We start from the raw sequence: 18,292 nt of genomic DNA on the forward strand, positions 1-18,292 counted from the left end.
TCTTTCCTGCTTATGCAGGGGGTCGGACTCGATGATCTATTGAGGTCCCTTCCGACCCTAGCATCTATGAATCTATGAAACGTAAGATCTGTATTGATAAACTTTCATGCAAAGTTTTACTTGAGGTAAATTAAAATAGCATAACTATAAAACCAGAAAGGAGAGTTGAATACAAGGTAGAAGTGAACAGCTGCTGCTGTTGGCTTTAGAATATGCTCCTTTAATGTTGTAGAGAAAAAATTATCCTGTTTTGAAAGACATGGAGATGGAAACTTTAATGCATGTAGTGTTTTTAACTTCAGTTTTCACAAGACCAAATATTTTTGAAGTACATGTATGCAAATCTGTTCTGTTGTTACTTAATCTATATGTGCAAATTCTTTTACAGTTAATTATCTTTTTGCCTTTAGTGTTATTTGGTTGTCAGTGATAAGGCTCGAGATGCAGCTGCTGTACTGGTTTCAAAGTAAGTCTCTTGTTCCGATTTAGACAAAAGAACACTTCCTTTTTTTTTCTTCTTTGATTTCTTGCCCCCCCCCATTGTACTTATTCCATGGTTAACATGTTAATCATGGCATAAATGACGAGAGCTATATGTGCACCCAGTTTAAGGTACCATATAATGGCAAACCAGCCATAAAATAGATGGCTGGTTTGTATGGCACCTTAGATAGAATGGGTGGCCGGGCCAACAATTAGCTGATAGCCTGGTCCTGTTCTTGGACTTGTGGGCCCCCGGCTTTCAACTTGCTGGTGCAGTGGGAGCCCAGGTTTATAATCCCAGGTTCCCTCTGCACTGACAGGTAGGGCGCAATTGGGATCTAATACCTGATCCCAAAATCATGTCTCCTGCTAGGCTCATGTGGAATGCAGGAGGTGCCATTGTTGGAATCTGGAATCCAGTCCCGTGGTGAATTTAAATGAATGCTGGCTATGAACACATTATTTATGACAGTATTGGCTAATTTTAAAGTACTGAGAATACCATGTGGAACACTTGCTAAACTTGTCTGAATTGAGCTTAAATATGTATTGAAATTAAAAAGCATTGCTATGAGACAGTTGTTTTGCCTACCTGAAATGGATGTGTTCCTTTTCATTTTATAGAAGACAGGTCTTTATTATGGTTGATACTGTTAGCATTCTGCATCAAGAGGATTCAAATAGAATTTGAATAGCCTTCTCTTACCTGTACTGAATCCTCTTAAGGATAGGTTTTGGTAAAGGATGGGTTTAAGTAATATCCCTGATATCTAGCTCAGCCTATGCCTGCCACATTTGCAGACCTGAGGAAGGGCACTTGACACCCACAAGCTTGTCCAGCAGCTCTCCTAGCAATACATTTGGTCCAATAAAATATATCGCAAAAAAACCCTTGCCTTTCATCAAGTTTAAGTATTGTAATGAAGTGCAAGATAGGGGAGGACTCTAACCCCTTTGGCTCCAAAGATGTCATATAACATGCTATTATAACTTTGAATATGCTAATTATAATTTTCATTTTGACAAGACAAAGCTATGTTTGTTTTATTATACATGCAAGTGAATCTGGTGAAATACATTTTATTGGAAGAAGATGAATGACAAAAGGACTCCAGTAGAAGGCAGGGGAGATATGTACCTTATAGATTAACTAAATAAGATATACAGAGAGCATATGTTTTCATGAACTTGAGCTCACTTTGTAAGATTCTTTCATATGTCCTAAACCACCCCGCAAAAAACCTTTAGAGAAGTACCTTTCAAGAGTAAATTGGATGCTTATCTTGCTGGGATCCTATGACCCCAGCTGACTTCCTGCCCTTTGGGCGGGGGGCTGGACTCGATTTTTCCGAGGTCCCTTCCAGCCCTAATGTCTATGAAATCTATGAAATCTATTTGTATATTCAGTCCTGCCTTTACCATTTTGTACTCAATTTCATTTTACAGTCCAAAGCATTGATGCCCAACTCATCTTGTCTTGCAGACCAGACCCAGTGCACAAACCTGCTTCATGGGCTTGCTGGCCTCTGTATGGGGCCAGTCTACAGGCCTTCTGAGATCTACCTGTGAGCTGGTCCATGGGTTAGGGATTAGGGGTTAGGGTTAGCGTTTGGGTTAAATGCATAGTAGTTAACCTATAAAGGGACAGTATTACTGCTAATGCATTAGATTCAGTCATGATATTAAACTTTACTTCTTCCATAAGGAACTTATCTTTGGTAATACTTGGGATCACAGGTGACCAAGATGTGGCTCATGGAGCTGAATTATCTGGCCTGCTGGGCCCCATGTAGAACTGGAAATATGGTGGTAAGACAAGCGGTGACAGTGTTCATTTCTTCTGTTTTGGGAGCTGCAGCAATTAATACTGCAATTGCTCCCTCACTATCATATTTCTGGATGCAATGGTAGCCCTGTGGACTGGATGACACAGCTCAGTTCTCCTTGCTTGGTCACCTGTGGTCCACAGTATCTGTGGCTACGTTCCATTCTGATTGCGCAGGAATTTGGACACAGGATTAATGCACAGGATGGGATTTCTGGTGCTGCTGATCACTTTCTGTGTGGTCTTTAGGAAGTTGCTTAACTTAACTGATTTTGCTTATCCACAAAATTGGTACATTTCTCAGGACATATAAGGGTTAAATAATAAGAACAGTTTTCAGATATTCCAATAAAAGTGCAACAAACAGATGATTGCTCCTTGCAAATTCTGATACTTGCCTGTTTGATTAACAGCATGCAGTAGTGACATTTTCTTAATTTTTATGCAAATTCCCCATATCTGGAGATGGATGTTGATTTTTTTTGTATGGGCAAAATTGTTGCATTAAAAAAATTCTAATAAGAAAACTTGGTGAGAGTTTCTGTGGGAAAATGTATAGTCTGTAGCTATATGAAGTAAAAATGAGAGATCTTGAGAATTCCAGCTGCAGCTTGGTAAGTTTACAATTGAAATGAAATATTTTAGGTCAGGACCTTGTTTAAAAAGAGTAAAGTTAAATATCTGACAGTTGGAATGTTCCCACCCTAAATTTGTTGGAAAATGTCCATTGGACAATTGCCTTTAGGAACCAAAACCAGTTTGGATAACAGGAAAAATTAGTTACTACTTGATTGCTCTCAGTGGGTAACTTGCAGTGTGTTTTTCTGTGACAGGTTTATTACCCGCCCTGATGTCAAACAAAAAAGAATGGCAGACTTTCTGGACTGGACCCTTTCAATGTTATCTAAATCCTCCTTTCAAACCATGGAGGGGACTATTGTAATGGATGGCATGCTTCAGGCCCTGGTAAACACTGTTGTTATGTTAAAAGATAATCCTGGTAATTGATTGCCTTTATGATGTTTTTCTTCCATAATATGTATAAGGGACTTTACTGCTTACACTTCACTCAGCCATGTCTTAAAAATTTATCTTGAGTTTCTAAACGGGTAACTTTGTAAATGCAGGTTTTGTCATTAAGGCCATGGTTCTCAACCAGGATGCCATGGCACCCTGTGTTGCCTTGAGATCTTTTCAAGTGTGTTGTGTGCTGCCATACAATGTAAGCACTGCTAGTGTGCAAACATGATACACATGCTAAATCCAGAGATATCAAATAGTGAATCTGTAATATTAAAAACATTCTGCCCTGTTGTGGTCTTTTCTAGGCAACAGAAAAATTGCTCTGTTATTTTTCTGTAGTGGAAAAACAAGAGCTGACATTTCCTGAGAGGTGCCCTCAAGTCTATCCATGCGTGTCTTGAGTCTAAAATCGTTGAGGACCCCTGTATTAGGGACTTAGCCAGATGAAGTTCTTTAGGTAGATGTGATAAATCTTATTAGACCAACTAAATAGTTGGAAAAATTGTTCTTTGCAAGCTTTCATGCACAAACACTCTTCTTCAGGCATAGGGAAAGTCAGTATTAGGGACTTGTTCTTTTTGTCATTGATAAGTACCAGTAAAATATTTGTCAGTACCCAATATAATTATATATATATAAAAGCCAGCCTTGACAGGTGGCAAAAGTTGAGAAATTAACCAGCATTATCCAAACTGGAGATCAACTGGATAAAGATGCTGTACACTGGGTGCGTGAGCAACCAGGGTGTTAGTAAACTAGTTTATGACAGCCCCGATTGTGGTGGAGTCAGGTGTCCAGCAGGGCTGCCTACTCCCCCGGATCCTGTTTATCTGTTTGCTGGAACTGCTAGTTCAGTGGCAGAACCCCAGGATCAGTGGAGCAAGGTGCTGGTAAAAAGCACCTGCCTTGCTCTGGGTGACCTTAGAGACTTGTCGGTTTTGGAGGTTTCCATCCCTACAAGGGGGTGAAGATCCTTGAGTTGGAATTTGACCCAGAGATGACTGGACAGAGGGCATGGGAAAAGACTGAGGCCAAAGTCCAATGGAGACTGGGACTATGGCGCATGCACTCCCTGTCTATGGGGAGTGTGTGGCACTCATCAGGGTAGTGTTGCTACTGGTACTTCTGTGTACAGTGCATTGGTCTTCCCCCATTGGAGCAAGTCACCCTTGCCAGAATTCAGAGAGCCAGGTGTGTCTTCTTTTGGGGCTCCGGATTCCCATCTGGAGGCTGCAAGGACCACATTATGTATGATGAAATGGACTGGGGGCAGAGGAATGTCAAATGTCCTGCTGTTCCTCTGGGCTCAGTACATGAGCCAGATCTGCAAACTGGGAGCTGGGGCAGTATTGAGAACAGCCTGCTTTGTAAGATACTTTGTAGAGCACCTGCTGTGATACTGGCGAGTGTACATGCTGCCCAACTGAACTGGCTTTGGACTGCAGACATGCCATGGTTCTGTGACGTCCTGAAACCCTTCTGAATTAAATATGATCTGTACAGTGTGACTCCAGTGACCCTGATGAAGCACTATAAGGTGCAGGAGGTGGAAAGGGCAAGAGACAGTTTGTTGGCTGTAGACTTACTACCTGGCGACAGCTCCTAGACTGTGGGAGTGAGTCATTCACAAGGACATACAGAAGGAACACAGGAATTTGAACTGACAGGTAGCCCACTGGGCACTTCCCATGCAAGCATGGAAAAACAGATGGGCAGAGAGGCCCATCAAACTGCCCCAGGCAAACCTGCTGATGGAAGGCAGAAACAATTGACCACCTTCTCTAGTACTGCCCATTCAGCAGGGACATGTGGAGGAGCGTAATCGCCTTCTGATGGTGACAGGGGTCAAGACCTGACCAGAGAGGTGGTGCTGTTCAGTCACTTGACCAAACAGCAGGAAACTCTGACAGCTTGCTTTGGGTAGTTCTCCTGCTTCAGGAACACCCTAGGGGAGACCAGGGACCTGCTCCTAAGCAGGCTGAGTAAGATGCAGGGGTACTATAGAAAAATAGTTGAAGATGATGGGAAGGAGATGACAGAGATCATATGGAAGAAAGAAGACTGGCACAAACAGTTCAGAGGTGGGACCACCACTAGAGAGAAGGATGACAATGATGGAGATGATGACCGTGATGAATGAAAGGACTGGGGCAACAGGCTGAGAATTGGAAGGGAGGAGGGGGGGCATCAAGATGGTCCTCTGCGTGATTGCAGTGGTTAACGGCGACGGTGATGTGTTGGTGCCAGTGTACAGTGTACGGTTATTGCAATGGGAATGAGAATGGTGTAACTGTAAAGATGTGGTATGGGCTGTTGAATGACCATATCAGTCATGAGACAGATTTGTAGAGGGGAGTGTGTGTGTATGTATATGTATATACATATGCCTACACACATACACATATACATACATGTACGTATGTATGTGTGTGTGTGTGTATATATGTGTGTATGTATGTATATATTAGCCAATTGCCCATCAACAATGACAGGGGGGAGTGGGCCTGGGCCTGGAGTGGAGTGGGCTGTGGTGGGCCAGCTTTCCCCCCCTCACCTCCCCCATGTTACTTGCAGGGAGCAGGGTGGGTGGGGGGTGCAGCTACACTGGCCTTCTCCCCCCCTCCTCTCCCCCCCAACTCCATCACCTGTGTCCTCATCATCATGGCGGCGGGCTGCCTTGTGTCAGAACACTTCTTTGTACTCTGATTGGCTGTTTATTCACGCTGTGATTGGCTGACAGAGCATTACAGATGGACAGATGGACGTAGGCTTTTATAATATTAGAATGTGTGTGTGTGTATGTATGTATGTATACATATATGTGTGTGTATATACATATAAATAAATATTTTTGCAAAAAAAGAAAAGCAGCACGTTTGCCCAATATGTACCATGATTTTTATAGTGGTCCTCAGTGCTGACTGCATTTAATCAACTTCATAGCTGATTTCCATTCCTGAGCACATGCTGCTTTTGGCAGCAGTTTAATGATAGCCAGTAGATTTAATAAGGTTTCCTTGTATGTGATTATAAGATACCGTTTTCCCCTTGTCAGCTTGGGAGAAAAAAACTTCATCTTGTATTTGAGTAAATAATGGTATAAAGTTAATGTACTGTACAAAGAACAGCATTTTCATCTTTGATGTGTAACATTATACCTACTTTCTCTGCCAAATATCTTCTTATGGGTTGTTACATATATGCAAATGATTGCATTTATGTAGGACTTTGACATATTTGTGGTTTGTCATCCCTATATATGTCATTGTTACATATAGATATCTTTAATCTGATGCAGTATTTCTCAGTATATTCTATATTGTATCTGGCAATTATGATAATGATTGTGTGTTGGTGTGTAAGTCCTTTTAAAAAAAAATCAAAGTTGAGGTAACAGATATGAGAGTGTTCTCTTGTAAAGTCTAAGTGGATTTAGGATTTGTTAGTGTGTAGGAATAATTTTCAGTTTGCCTAAAATTGCCACTCCTTTTACATATCATCCTTATAGTGCTGCATACTGTAGTGCATTACTAAACATTAAGCTTTCGGGACCGGAGTGGTGGGGGAAGGATGGGGATAGCACTTTTTCTCTGACCAGCAGCAGGTTCAGATCAGAAGAGTTGACAACTGATCTATATTTAGACTAACTTGTTCTAAGCCTTGCTGTTTAAGTAAGAGGAAGTGCTACTTATTTCAAACGTGTACGGGAGCATGTTTTAAAAAAGAGACTAATAATGTTTCATCATTCTGTAGTTAGAGCTGGAAAAGCATACTGACTATTCATTATTCTAAGTGCATGATGAAACCTATAGGATATATCGTTCGTTAGAATTTTGTCATACTTGCTTTGAATTTGGTGTTGGCTCTATCCACCTGTTTATTAGTGTGTGTTAGGTGAAACAGATGAATGCTTAACAAGTAGAATTGAAACTAGAATTAATTTCTCTAGATAATTTCCTTTGAAGCAGAAGCCTGCATTTTTTTTCAGGGGTGGGAGAGCAGGAATTAGGGGGAGGGAGCGATTATCTGGCAACTTTTATTTCATTTGGTCGTCCTGCTCTGGTTAACTACCATTCAGGTCTTTATTGGCATGACTTGTCTAACTTGCCTTTAAAACTTTTCTTGCTTTAATTCCTGAAGACTTTTAATATCAGTAAAGCAATGAGAGAAAAATGCTTATCAAAAGAAAGAGAGGCTTTGGCAAAATAAATCACTTAGAAAATGAGTGACTGTTTCTTTCAGGAAATGAATTTTAGGGAGCTTTGCATTGTTTTTAATACTGCTCAGCTTTTTAAAACATTGGACAAAATGAAGGTGTCTTTTTCTTTCTTTTAATAGGCTATATGGATTATTTCACCCCCTTTTATGTTAGTTAGGATCTTGTATAATTGATATACATTAAATCATTGCTGGCAGAGGGGCTTGGAAATTAAATGCATTCTCACTCTATGACTACAGAGATATATGTTAATATTCATTGAAACATTTATGTGATCTTTTTGACAGTTTAGTGCCTCTTTGTGTTTTATGAGCCAAATCATACTCCTGCCTGTGCAGTTTTCCTGAACGTTGGGTCTGTCCCACCCCAAACAAGTGAGCAAAGACCATTTTTCAAGTATTGGTTAGTACAGGTGAGCTGGTGGGGAATAGTAATTTGATTCTGACGAGAAGTGGTAAGAATATACTAACTGTTTGGAAACCGATTACTCCTGATGTAGTACTGTGCTGTGCCCCGAACAAAGTGAACATTGAATATGTTACAGTCTAGTGCTAATTATATCTCCTGTTCAGAAATCTCAAGGATTAACACCAAGGACCTTATTTGGCAAGTAAGACACTTTTTTGTGGGATATGTTGTCACTGGGAAAATGACAAAAATACTTTCTGAAGCTTGTGCATTTTGGAAATAGTGAAGTTGGATGTAAGCCAATTATTTTAAAATGGGGTGAAAGTCTCATACTTCAGTGCATTGAAAAGGTATGCAAATTAGAGACAGACAAACTAATTCTACACTGTTACTCTTTAACCTACCTCTTTATGTATTTATATCTCAGTGACTATGCATGCTACTGTTTAATTTAACTCAGCAATTTATGTGGAGCAGGGACTACTGTTTCAGGATTCTTGTTGAAACATGTAATCTGCTAACACATTTAAATTCCACTGCTGGGCTTAGTTTTTTTTTTTACACCTGTTGCCAGTAATACATCATTTCACAACAGGTGCATGTAGTATTGCTTGCAATGTTTTAGTTTCTGTTTTAAAAAAAATTTCATCTTTCCTTATATTCAAACTGCACCTTTTGAATGTAGATACTTATTTTTATTACATACTTATATATGTGCTTTTTTGTATTTCTGTATTAAAATAGGCAAGATAATGACTGCTAAATTGGTAAATAATTATTGCATTCTTCGATATGTGTATAACTGGTGGATATGTCTAACCTATTTCAAAAATACACATTCTAAATTCTCTTGGTCTGAAGGTTTGCTTTTAAACCTGCCATTATATTAGGCAGGTTTTAGTTATTGCTGGAGGGTGTAGCACTCCCAGTTCTTGCGTGACCAGATATGTCATCATGTTGAAGTAGCCTGGGGCATTGAAACTTATTATACCTTATTTGCTTTATAAGTAATTCAGTATACAGATATGAGTAATAATTAAAAAAAATACACCCTACACAGTGATTTGATGAAACTTTGAAATGGTACGAAGAGAGCATTTCCCTGAGCTGTCTCTATTGTAACAATTGTTTGGTAATAGCTCATACTTAGGTGAATTGTGCTTCAGGGAAGAGACAGCTCTGCTACAGTATTCTTTCAGACCCAGAGGCACAAAAATAGAATATTGGGATTTAACATTTCCCAGGTCTCCGTTTTTGGTATTATCACAGGATTAGTGATTCTGAGGCTATTAGGAAAACTTAAAGATGCTCAGTTGCTGGGGGCCACAAGGAAAACTATAGAGATGTGAGAAAAAGGGTAGAGCTTCCTTCCAGCACCTTGTATGTAAAGAAAGGGCTAGCCTCTTCACTTCCTTGTCCTTTTGGGATGGTGTGTCCCTGTTTTCCTGTGTGCCCAATTTGCTATGCTTACTTTACAGAAGAAATACATTTACAAAATATGCTCTTTTCCATCTGATGTAAACAATTTTATGGGGAGTAATGCAAATAAGATTATAAAAGTAACATTATAACTGATCGATTTTGCCATATCCATATATAGTTCATTAACTAGTCTGTTTCAGGAAGGTTTATTATTCTGGCTCTTCATGCATTCCAGTATGGTTTGTTTATATGAATTCATGTAGCTCAGATACATGGATGTTGGATAGCTCTTTTTGGATCTGGACATCGCTCATTTCCCTACTAGGGGGTGCTCCAGAGTAACAGAAGATGCTGTCCTGTTGCTGGAGATTGCAGCTACCCTCTGGCTCCAACAAACTCGCATCTCCTGCTTGGCAGGAAGACATGTTTGCTGTCAAGCAGTCAGGCCACATTAATTTGTATAGCTTGGGGAATATGTCTTAGAAGTAATGCTGATTCGGATATCTCATAAAGAACAAGGCTAAGTAGGTTACGCAGACAATTGGAAGGCGTGGTGTGTTTTTGTGTGATTACTAAGAAACTAGTTTTTGTTTGTACCTTGCGCCATGTTATTTCTAAAGCAGAACCAGACGTGACGGTCATTTCATAACTTATACACCAATGATTTTCTCTAATTTGTAGGTGGTATCAGAGGGAGCTACATACCTTTCAACAAGTTGGTTAAGTTGGCTTATGCTGTATGTCCTCATTAAGGTGGAAGGAACATGGCGTAATTTTATGATGACCTGGGGCCTCCAATAGGCAGGCCTCTTCCCCTTAGCATTGTTTGTTGCTGACATAAAAATTTCTTAGTAGGCAGCACCCCACCCATATTGTTTCCTTTGTATCACATTTTCTCAAAAATTATGTGGCTCTCTGTTTTTTTTTCTTGCTTCAAGGCAAGAAATTGAAGCTAAACAGTCGTTTTCTTTCCGCTTTCCTATTCTTCACCTTTTTTTCTTTCTATTTTAATTTTTAGTTGGAGCGATGCATTGACTGGTAGTACTGGGTTTTTTTTGTTTTGTTTTTTTAAATATGAGCCTTTGAGTGCTCTGGTACTGTAAGACTTAATTTCAACCATTACTTTATCGTAATATATATTAACATCAGCCCCACATGCCAGATGAAACCATGCATGGAACTTTTTAAAATGCTAACATTGTGTAAAACACCTGAAAAATATATTTTGTAAATTTGAAGATCATTTAGATGTTCTTTAGAAAGGATTTTTTTGAAAGAACAAGTTTGGATCTTTTTTGCTTCTTTATGATAGATAAATAGAAAAATCTTTCAGGATTTTTTTCTGATTGCTTTTTATCTTGGGATTAACTGCATTATCCTGTTTCCCTAAATTTGCTGAAAGATTTTTTTTTGGGCATCTACAACCATACTTATTTAGAATCCTCGTAGTTTGTTTGCTATCCCACTTACGGTCTTAAAACATAATTTTGCCAGGAGCAGGTGATGTGGCTATTATCCTTTTCTGTTTGAAATAAAATATTTAGATAGTTTCTTTCTGGAACACTTGTAATCGAATCTGTTTTCTGCATCCTACTTGTGTGTACAAACAAAACCTTTCTGAGATTATCATTAGCAATGACCATTTTTGCCCATGATGAGAACATGCAAGTTAAATTAGTGTTCTTTATGTGGGCAAAAGCAGTACAAATGCTTACTCACACAGGTTTTTTATATTGATATGTTTTTATATATTTTTAACAACACATTTGCTGTATTGTTAAGTAGTTATATGGCAATTACTTTAAAAACAACAAAAACATTGAGTCAGCTTAATGAAATTGCTGTTGTCAGCTTGTCCTGATGTTAAAAAAGGCCTGATATTGTGTCCAGGTGCCTGGCCAAACCTAGTGTTTTTATAGAAATCAATGGAAGCTGCTGCGATGGGTACAGTCCACATGATAGCGACGACAACCTAAGCACTGTCAGCTAATGAAGCAAAATATAGAGCAGCAGTTTTGCTTATAACTGTGTTCCAGATCATTGCAGCTTCAAAGATTACCAGCCACTTCTAAACTGTACCATGAATTGTGTATGTAGCCAGCATGGGGTTTGGGGCTTAATAGTACATTCTTGAAGCCTTATAGTTACTAAGGAGGTGGATCACCTACTTTTTGCATGGGCTGAAACTCTTGGATGCTTTCTAAAGGTAGTCTTAAGTAGAGCATGTATTTACATGGAATATGTGTTGGAATTCACAAGAACCATTCATAGGTGTGTGGGCAGTTCAATGTCTCCATATACTTTGCCCAGGCTTTTGATGGAAAGGTCACACCAGCTTTAATTTATCTTTAAGCAACAGTTAAGTTTAGTGAGCTGGTGTCTCAGCGTAATTCTGTTGTCTCAGGAGACAGGTGCCTTTTACTATATGAAAAATGTGTTCTTGATGTAACTTTTTGAATTATACTGCACAGGTATATTTCATTTCATTATGTTTTAGTCAGAGCTTCTCTGTAGACCCAATACAATTCTTATCTAATTTAATTAATGGTCAGTGGTTACAATGAATTAGCTTTTTGTAACAGTGTGATCAAAGAACCAATTACTTAAAATAAATACAATTAGTCTTTTGAATGTTCACAGTGTATTGTGCCATTTGAAAATAAACTATCGTCTGTTTTTTAGTATGAATGCCTAATGAATATTAGCTTCTGTAATGATTTTAACCTTTAGATTGGCACTGTAAATATCTGCCCTTTTTGCTGTACTGCAGCTAGCACCGGTTCTGTATGTTGGTAGAGAAGAAATTGCTTCACCACTTATGTATCAAACCTTGTGAGAAAACTGATACACATTATGTTTTACTATTTATTTTTCAGTCAACTTGAGTTTGGTTATTGTAAATCGCTGGGAGGTTGTGTTTCTTAAAACAACACGTTTTTGTCTGAATTTCCATATGGAAATAAGCAGAGAAGGTTCTTCGTGTAATTTATTTCTGGTATGCTAGTATCACAATTGGAGGACATTAGGCTAAGATCACAAAAAGATAGGAAGGCATAGTTCTGCCATGAAAAAAGATGCTTCAGTGGTTAGTGGTGGGTTTAGTGACTTGTCCAAAAATCTGAATAATAGCTTCCTTACTAGCTTGGAGAGTTGCTGGTGGATGACAGATGACATTACAACACCTGTGTAACACCATTTTTCTGCAGTCAGGGTGGGACAGAAATGAGCCAAAGCAGGTGACTGCAAAGACCTTGTTAATGAAGACAGCTTAGACTGGTATATTGTGAAAGAAATGCAAATTGAGTTCTCTTCCTCTTCAGTTGATTTGAGTGCAAGCAGAATTTTGCTGCATATATGAAAACCAATTTCATGATAAAATGTTGTTTATGATTGCTTTTGACTGCTTTTTATGGGTCACAGGTGGCTTTGTAGCATTTCTCCTTTGTAAGTCATTTAGGACTCAGGAAATTTTCAAGTGCATGGCTTATTAATGTACGTTTTAAAACATAAATTGTTATGAATCTTAAAAATCCACTGTATAGCTTGTGATACTGTAATCAGAAATACTAATTTAGGATCTCAAAGTGGAATTTAATAACAAATTAAAACAAAATGGGTATATAGCCTTCAGGTATTTTTATTGTCTTTAAACCATGTCTGTAATATGAGTATGTAAATACTGATTGGTGTATATGTGTAAATATTTTTAAGGTAGGACTGTGTTTCTGTTTGACTCCTGGGCATATTTATCTAAGAGGCTTCTTTCTTGGTGAATGACAAACCAAAAGGGAAAATAAGCTGCTTAATACAGTAGCTTGGATGCATACTTGGGAGAGTGAAGAAACATTGAATATTATGTTAATTTGATTTATTGAATATTATGTTAATTTGATTTGGCTTCAGGAGCTCATTTGGCTTGCTGTAATACTAATTGAAGCTGAATCCTGTTGACATTTTAATAGGAACACAAAATGTCCTAAAAAATACTCTATCCAGAAAAAAATTCATTTTAGGTAGGGTATACAGTTCCTCAAGAGTTGTCATGTTAGTACCTGACAGAAAGGTAAATCAGAAATATAGAGAAATGAATGATGTGTACCTGTGCACTTATACACAGTTGTTTGCATTACCTTTTTTAATTTATTCAGCATTGACATTTCTATATGACAGAAATTTAAATCTGAACTAAAATTATTAATTTGTGGAAGATGTTCCTTTCATTTTGGGTCTCTGATTATTGAACTTTCTGTTGAGTCACAGAGTCTGAGGCCAGACTGCTTGTGGTTAGCGAAGTTATAGTCTGCCTGTCTGTAGTTTCATTAGCTAAAGTTTTCTTCACTTCATTTATTAAGTTGTGTAATATTGTTTTAAGAGATGTATATTATCCTAATTTTATCAGAGGTAGATGTATTTCATAGGGTCATGTGAAGCAACTTAATGAGGTGATCTAGTCCCACCCCCTGCTTAGGCAAGACCATTCCTGACTAAACCATCTCAGTTAAGTGTCTGCTCAACCTGGTCTTGAAAACTTTCAGGGGTGGAGATTCCACAATTTCTCTAGTTAGCTTGTTCTAATGCTTGACCACTTGAGTCAGAAAGTATCTCCTAATCTCCAATCCACATTTTCTCTGGTGAAGTTTGAAGCCATTGCTTCTAAACTCTGTGGCTAGGGGGAGTCATTCAAAAAACCTGAGCCTGAATTGATTCAATCTTTGCAGGTTAGTCTAACCTTCCTGGTTTGCAACTGCACAGAAATTTCCTCTGGACTGAAGCAATGCAGGCACATGCCTGCAGTGGCTCGGGCTAGAAGCTGTGGTGCGCTAGAGCAGCCCTCCATTCCCTTCCATAGTGCTGAGATGAGGGGGTGTGGCCAGGCCCTGGCAGGACTCTCTAATTAGGGAGCAGTGTAAACCCCCACCTTGCCTGCACAGTCCTAGGCTATTCCCTGTTCACTGTTCAAGGGGTGGGAGTGGTGCCAGACCCCAGCCCTGGGCTAGCACTCTAAAGCAAAGCAGGGGGTGTCGGGGTGGGGGGTGCAGTGCATACATCTGTTGATGATACTGAGCTTTCCCTGCTTCTTCATACCATCTGCAAACCTGACAGTAGGGAGTTGATAACACAGCATTTATCAGACAATCAACAAAACAAAAACCTCTCTCGTTAGTTCAAGCTCTTAAACAGCTTTTTCCAAGGTAGGAATGGAGGGACATTGTCAGCTGACCTGTTGATTAGCTCCAAAAAACCCTGAGCGGACACTGTCCTGCCTGCCTTTGTCTTGTCCCAGTGAAACTGGAGACACACACACACACACACACACACACACACACAGACACCTCTCGGCATTAGGTAGTGTACCACATGCCTTGGGTCCATGAGGCTGGGGTCCGTGCTGTGGGAGATGAGAAAGAGGGAGGGGGGTATCCCTGGTTGAGCAGTGAAGTGGGGGTGATGCAGGGGGAAGCCAGGCAGGCCTTGCTGTTCCTGCAGTCTCCACCAGACCTTTGGCTAAGGAGTGGAGGGGTGGGGCCAGCTCTGTTCTCTGGAGCAGAGCACTGCACAGCCCAGTCCAGGGCTACAAAACATCTGGGATGCTGGGGGACTCTGGTTTAAGTTAAACCAGGAAGAGGTCTTGGACAGACATTGCATAAAACAGTTTGACCAAAATCAGTTAAGTCCGATACTACATTCAGTCGGATTTATCTTAAACCAGCCTCAGCCAATTGGTTTATGTGCACTAAACTTTATGTTCTGTTACAGGTTTAAACTAGTTTCTGATCACTTAAACTGGTTTATGTATAATGTCTGTCCCTAGCCTATAGCTGCAGAGAAAGACTACCTCCATCTTTATAATCACCCTTCAGGTATTTGAAAACTATTACCAAATCCCCCTTCAGTCTTCTCTTCCCCAGACTGAATAAGCCTAGGTCTTTTAGTCTTTCTTTATACAGCATGATTTGCAGCCCTAATTTTTGTTGCTCTGTGCTGGATTATTTCCAATCTGCCCACATATTTGAAGTGTGAGGTCCAAAACTGGAAGCAGTGATGCCTCAACAGTGCCAGGTAGAGCCAAAGAATCACTTCCCTTGATTTCCAAGCAACAATCCTGTTAATAGAACCTAGCATGCTTTTGGGGTTTGTTGTAATTAGAAAACCCTGTTGACTCATTTGGTTTCTGCTTCACTGTAACCTCTAGGCCTTTCTCTGAGTTCTATAGCCTTGCCCATAATTCCTCAGTCTGGGTTTGTGCATGCAGTTATTCTGTCCCAAGTATAGAACTTTGCATTTGTCTTTGTTGAATTTTATCTGATTTCAGACCATTTCTCCAGTCTACCTAGCTCATTCTGGATCCTAGCTGTACCCTTCAAAGTATCTGCAGTTTTACCCAACATGGTCTCATCTGCATATTTGCTAAGTGTGCACTCAATCCCATCATTCATATAATTGATGAAGACATATTAAACATTACCCAACCTAGGACAAACCCCTAAGGAAACCCACTTAATACCTCCTCCCTCCCGAATAGACTTTGAGCCATTGATGACTACGATCCAACCAGTTTTCTATTCGTGTACTTGCATCTATTCTGTATTTGGTTAGCTTGTTAATGAGACTTATGGGAGTCGATGTCAAAAGCCTTGTTGAAGTCTGTGTATATCGCATTCACTGCTCTTCCCCTATCAACAGAGCCTGTCATCTTTCAGTGGTGGATAAAATATTTGTTTATAATTGCTTTGTTACATTTTACCCATCTGATCAGGATATAGTGAATGGATGAATGCATTGCCAGTCTTCCACCGTGGGTTCAATGATGCAATTTTGAGAGAGACTACAAACAGACATTGCATCTGTCCCAGGGATAAACTGTTTTATCCCAGGACAAAAGTTCAGTCATTCAGACAGCCATGTCCATTATCCTTGGATAAATCCTAAAGAGGCTTATAGGTTAAGAAGTACTAACAGTTTATCCCAGGACATCACAAAGTGGGTATGAATCATTAAGTTACAGTGAAAATTGTATATTACTGCGAAAACATTGACACTTACTTTGGATCGATGTATTTTCAAAAACTGCTTTACAACTTGCATATTCATATGTTTTAAAAACATTTTTTTTTGTTCCTTAGGCACAGTTATTTAAACATGGCAAAAGAGAAGATTGTTTGCCATATGGTAAGTTTCAAGTACTCTGATTTATTCTTAAAGGACAGTTAAGGTAGTTAGAAAAACTGTTATTTTCCAGAAATTGATATATTATACCACCTGCTTTCACTGCCATCTAGCTTGAGACCTTGAATTCCTTGCTGTTTTCCTATATTATGTAAGTGAAAAATAACCTAAAAAGGTTTATTTTTATTTTAATATTCAGTATTTTCTTTTTTGTTCACCATCTGCTCCCGGTTTGCCTCTGCTTGTGAAACTGGTACCCATCACAGGTATGTGCAGGGAGCAGGTCGTGGCTGTGCCTTGGGACCCAGCCCTATGATCCCAGTTCCAGCCCCAGCCTCACTTAAGTGTTCATCCCACTCCCAGAAGCCAGTATCCTTCTGGCTGTGGGGGGCAGAGCCATTTGTGGCGTTTTGGTGAGCTGTTGCAGGTGGGGCGGGGGTTTGCTTGCCTAGCTTGTGACAGCTCAGCAAAACTCCCTAAGTAGTCCAAATAATTGCCCACCCCAGCCTAAAAAAACAAATGAGAGGCTGCTCAACATATGCAATAGTGAATGGAAAGACAAGGGAGTACAAAGCCAATAGAAGAACTTATTTGTCAAACAACCAAAGAAAGGAATACTGACAGATTGATAGCTGGAGTTGCTTAGTATTACTGTTAGAACTAGAGAAGTCTTGCAATGAGATGATATGATGCATGAATCCTGAGACAGACGAGCAGTTAAGGGGAAAAGAAGCAGGTTTCAGAGAAGATTGCGTGTGTTGAACAAATTTTCATTTTGTGAAGAATGCTAATCACTGTTAACTTCTTTGATTTTCATAGTCTTAATAGAAACAGGCTTAAGATCAGAATCATGTATACTACGTTGGGTGCATCTACACGTGCAATTGAAGCAGAGCAATAAACTCTGGTGCAATTTGTGTTTCAGTTGACTGTTCAAGGGCGCAGCATCTACACATGTACCTGGGAATGCAGCACTTTGAGCCAGAGTGGAGCAGTCCTGGGCTGGCAGTGTGTCTGTGGGGTTCAGCCCTGGGCTCTGGGTGGCAGCTTCAGGTGGCAGAGGAACTGGCTGAGGCATAAGGATGCTAAAGTGGAGGGCTAGGCGGTAGGCAGCCCCTTCACCGTAGCATCCTTGTGCCTCAGCCAGGCCCCGTCACTATCTACCTGTGTGTTTCAATGCATGTAAGCACTCTGCTATAAGACAGTACTGTTCCTGACAGTACTATCTTATGGTGGAGTTAGTTAATTTACTGTGCTCTAATACTGGCACATGTGTAAATGATGACAACTTTACTATGGAGCTAATTAGTCTACTCCACAGTTAAGTGCACGTTTCGATACTTTCATTGTCAAACTTTCTTTTCATAAGGGCCGTGGACTGGCTTATGAAAAAAGCTTTGGTAGGGAGAAGCTATGGAATACCTTTGACAGTGGGGAAAAAGACCAAGCTGTTTATGACATCGAGTCTGTTATTCATTCTTGCTATAACAAGTGTTTAGGGAGAACTAGAGAATGCTGAGGAAATTGGCTATTTTGGTAGTCTAGTAAAAACAAACATCAAAGAGGACATTTTAGTAGAAAAACAGTAGGGAAAAACAACCTGAAAATATGTAAATAGTTTGTTGGTAAAATGAGCAGTAATACAAGTCTGCCTATACACATGTAATGTAATAGCATAATAAAATCATTACTGATGTATTAGTATGGAGTAGAAATATGGCCAGTGATAATAACGTTAGTGGCAA

The 18,292-nt window shown here is 39.6% G+C and overlaps 1 protein-coding gene across 1 annotated transcript in view; it reads left to right on the forward strand.

The window, feature by feature from the left end:
* The window catches only part of TBCD (tubulin folding cofactor D), a 226,913-nt gene that overhangs the window by 18,243 nt on the left and 190,378 nt on the right, over positions 1-18,292 (forward strand). The window contains exons 6-8 of the mRNA XM_019542712.1: positions 411-466; positions 3,142-3,274; positions 16,505-16,550. Coding sequence (XP_019398257.1) covers positions 411-466; positions 3,142-3,274; positions 16,505-16,550 — 235 coding nt within the window. The remainder of the gene's footprint in view (positions 1-410; positions 467-3,141; positions 3,275-16,504; positions 16,551-18,292) is intronic.

Source organism: Crocodylus porosus, unplaced genomic scaffold (genome assembly GCF_001723895.1).
Source record: "Crocodylus porosus isolate Cpor-Errol unplaced genomic scaffold, CroPor_comp1, whole genome shotgun sequence".
Taxonomy (NCBI): domain Eukaryota; kingdom Metazoa; phylum Chordata; order Crocodylia; family Crocodylidae; genus Crocodylus; species Crocodylus porosus.